Below are 3,991 nucleotides of genomic sequence, written 5' to 3'. Positions count from 1 at the left end.
TTATATGATTTGAAGGAAACCAACTTTTATATGATTTGAAGGAAACCAACTTTTATATGATTTGAAGGAAACCAACTTTTATATGATAGAAAGGAAACTAACTTTTATATGATTTGAAGGAAACCAAATTTTATATGATAAAAAGGAAACCAACTTTTATATGATTTGAAGGAAACCAATTTTTATATGACAGAAAGGAAACCAACTTTTATATGATAGAAAGGAAACCAACTCTTATATGATTTGAAGGAAACCAACTTTTATATGATTTGAAGGAAACCAACTTTTATATGATTTGAAGGAAACCAACTTTTATATGATATGGTTTCCTTCAAATCATATAAAAGGTGGTTTCCTTCAAATCATATAAAAGCTGGTTTCCTTCAAATCATATAAAAGTTGGTAACTTTGGAGTCTCTTGACCGATTTGTCTCAAATTTTAACCGAGGAACTTGGTAGAACCACGGAAATATGATTAGTTTGGTTGACTTTTACAGAAAAAAGATAAATTACCAGACAAAACTGAGTTAACAAGCTAAATAGTGTAATCAAAACTGACATTGTAAGACTACATAGATGCGGAAAACCAAAATCCGCTTCACTACCGCGAGGAAAGTATCAGTATGAACCAACGATTTAATTGATGGTTGAAGACCAGGTAGAAACTAAACACGATCGGTAAACGAAATGACGTTGCAACAAATACTTGCATTTAATTGTAGAACCAGATATATATTATACTATTTAGCTTGTTAACTCAGTTTTGTCTGGAAATTTATTTTTTTCTGTAAAAGTTAACCAACTAATCATATTTCCGTGGATCTCATAGTTCCTCGGTCAAAATTTGAAACGAATCGGTCAAGAGACTCCAAAGTTATGGTCAGACATCCAAATAAACAAAGACTACTACTTTATTTAAAAAAAAGATTATATCTGTGAGTACATATTTATTTTTAAAGATTATTAAGTAACGTTATTTAATGGAACTAAACTCTCTTGAAATGTCTGGTAGCAGTTTCTTCAAACCCATTTCCTTCAAAGGTCTGAAAATAATTAGATTTTATCTTACTGTTATCTAACATTATCATTTTTGACGCTACGCATTTGTTCTTTTTTTAACTTGCGCTATGGCCATTTGCTCTAGTTCCATTTGCTCTATAAGCCTACAGATAGATCATAACGTTTTTCTATATGCCATCTGCTCTATACGTCATTTGCTCTATAAATATTATTTATGACTGTCTTGGTCTATTTGCTCTATTCAATATTTATGAATAAACATGTCATGGTTACAATTAAAAGGTATAGAGAAGATGGAATGTAGAGCAAATGACATATAAATAGAGGAAATGGCACGATAGAGCAAATAGGACTAGAGCAAATGGGAATAGAGCAGGTGTTGTAGCTACATTATTTTGATGGAATGTAGAGCAAATGACGTATACATAGAGCAAATGGCTCGATAGAGCAAATAGAACTAGAGCAAATGGGAATAGAGCAGATGTTGTAGAGCGCCATTATTTTTAGCATAATTTTACCATGAGAATCCCAGTCTCGTGAAACTTGAGTGTACGTTTTCCCATCTTTTGTTCTCCTTTAGAACTTATAACAAGTGCATCATCCGCAAACGCTGCAGAGCACTAAAAGGGAGCATTATTAGTAAAAAAAAACAAGACTAATTCACAAACGTTTTATCTGTAGCACTTGTGAAACAACAATTGTTTAGTAGAAGCATTCCTATTTTAATAAATTGGTGTCTGGTAAAACCTGTAAATTGGTGTCTGGTACAACCATTTACTTTCTAACAACATCAAATACACTTCATTATTGCTATAATTGAAAATCCCTATTCCATTGTTTTCTGGTTATCACTGTAGTGTTGAGAAGAAAAAAAACTTGTATTGCTTAAAGGAACCAGCTTCTATATTGTTGAAAGAAACCCAGCTTATATTTTATTGAAAGGAACCCAGCTTATATATTAGTGAAAGGAACCCAGCTTATATATTATTGAAAGGAACCCAGCTTATATATTATTGAAAGAAAACCAACTTATATATTAATGAAAGGAAACCAACTTATAGATGTTGCAAGGAAACCAACTTATATGTTATAGATAGGAAACCAACTTTAATGTTATAGATATGGAACCAACTTATATATTACAGATAGGAAACCAACTTATATGTTATAGATAGGAAACCAACTTATATGTTATAGATAGGAAACCAACTTATATATTATAGATAGGAAACCAGTTTATATGTTATAGATAAGAAACCAACTTATATATTATAGATAGGAAACAATCTTATATGTTGTAGATATGGAACCAACTTATATATTATAGATAGTAAACCAACTTATATGTTATAGATAGGAAACCAACTTATATGTTATAGATAGGAAACCATCTTATATGTTGTAGATATGGAACCAACTTATATTTTATAGATAGGAAACCAACTTATATTTTATAGATAGGAAACCAACTTATATGTTGTAGATGTGGAACCAACTTATATATTATAGATAGGAAACCATCTTATATGTTGTAGATATGGAACCAACATATATATTATAGATAGGAAACCAACTTATATGTTGTAGATATGGAACCAACTTATATGTTGTAGATATGGAACCAACTTATATATGATAGAAAGGAAACCAACTTATATATGATAGAAGGGAAACCAACTTATATATTATAGATAGGAAACCAACTTCTATATCATAGAAAGGAAACCAAGTTATATATGTTGAAAGGCCAGCTTATATGTTGTTAAAAGTAAAGCAGGTTAAATGTTTGTGGAAAGGAAACCAACCTATATAGTACAGAAAGGAAACCAACTTATTTATTATAGATAGGAAACCAACTTATATATTATAGATAGGAAACCAACTTATTTATTATAGAAAGGACACCAACTTTATACACTGTTGCAAGGGTACCAACTTACATTTTGTTGCAAAAAAACTTATACATGGATAAAAAAAACCTAATTATATTTTTGTGAAAATATAATATAATTGTTGAAAGAAACTCAAACAAAGAAAATATTTAATTAAAGCATTTACTTGCATCTTTTCTCCCATTGGATTGGTTTCCTCAAACTCCTCTCCCAATTTAAACCTAAATCATCATTTATGTATTTTATCGCCGTTTTACTAACATTAACAACCCTTGGGATAAATGAGTAAAATAATAGCCTGCTCCTTCCAAATTTTTTGTGAAAACATTCACGGATTTTCCTCTCAAAAAACTTTTTATAAAATTGTGTATCTTCACAGTACAACATACTTTTTCGGATGATTACGTTTTTTTTACTTAAACACGGGTATTATCGACCAATTTTATCTAAAAACTTCGTTGGTTTTGAGAATCCTTGGTAAAACAAAATTCCTTTAACTTCCCTGTAAAGTTTATTGTAAATAACTATTTTATAAAATGTTGAACATTTTACTTTATTGTTTGATCTTTAACTGGGGTTGTAAAAACCAGTTTCCACTCATCTCCACTCTGAATATATCTAGAAAATAAATATTAAAAAATATGTATTAAGAATAAAGTAGCCTGAGAACCCATAAAATTGTGGAATAGAAAGACGACTGTAAGCCTCAAGTATTGGTTTTGAATATTCCCATGAACACAGACCTATTTTACTCAATGAGTTGACTTTCAATTGCAACTGGTAAAACACTTTACTTCGTAACAAAAGATATACACAACATTTCGCAATGGGACTGTATTAGATACTTTATTTACAAACACCGTTGATATATCGGATTTTTCTAGATTCCTGAGTTATTTTTAGTCCAGGGCTGACGTTGCAGACAATCTTCCTTACTGCCCAAGGCAATCCTACTCACAGGGTATAAAGGGTTAAAAACAGGACAGGGTTAATAACAGGACAGGGTTAATAACAGAACAGGGTTAATAACAGGACAGGGTTAATAACAGGACAGGGTTAATAACAGGACAGGGTTAATA

General features: G+C 30.6%; 1 protein-coding gene across 1 annotated transcript in view; it reads right to left on the bottom strand.

The window, feature by feature from the left end:
* Positions 1–919: 919 nt before the first annotated feature.
* The window catches only part of LOC111706361 (fatty acid-binding protein), a 3,348-nt gene continuing 276 nt past the window's right edge, over positions 920–3,991 (bottom strand). The window contains exons 2-6 of the mRNA XM_023479220.1: positions 3,801–3,862; positions 3,465–3,520; positions 3,079–3,133; positions 1,539–1,640; positions 920–1,043 (exon numbers count right to left, since the gene is read on the bottom strand). Of these exons, the coding sequence (XP_023334988.1) occupies positions 987–1,043; positions 1,539–1,640; positions 3,079–3,133; positions 3,465–3,520; positions 3,801–3,862 (332 nt within the window). The 3' untranslated portion in view covers positions 920–986. The remainder of the gene's footprint in view (positions 1,044–1,538; positions 1,641–3,078; positions 3,134–3,464; positions 3,521–3,800; positions 3,863–3,991) is intronic.

Source organism: Eurytemora carolleeae, unplaced genomic scaffold (assembly GCF_000591075.1).
Source record: "Eurytemora carolleeae unplaced genomic scaffold, Eaff_2.0 scaffold656, whole genome shotgun sequence".
Lineage (NCBI taxonomy): Eukaryota > Metazoa > Arthropoda > Copepoda > Calanoida > Temoridae > Eurytemora > Eurytemora carolleeae.
Note: the sequence above shows the minus strand (reverse complement) of the source record. Positions and strands in the feature narration are given on the sequence as shown.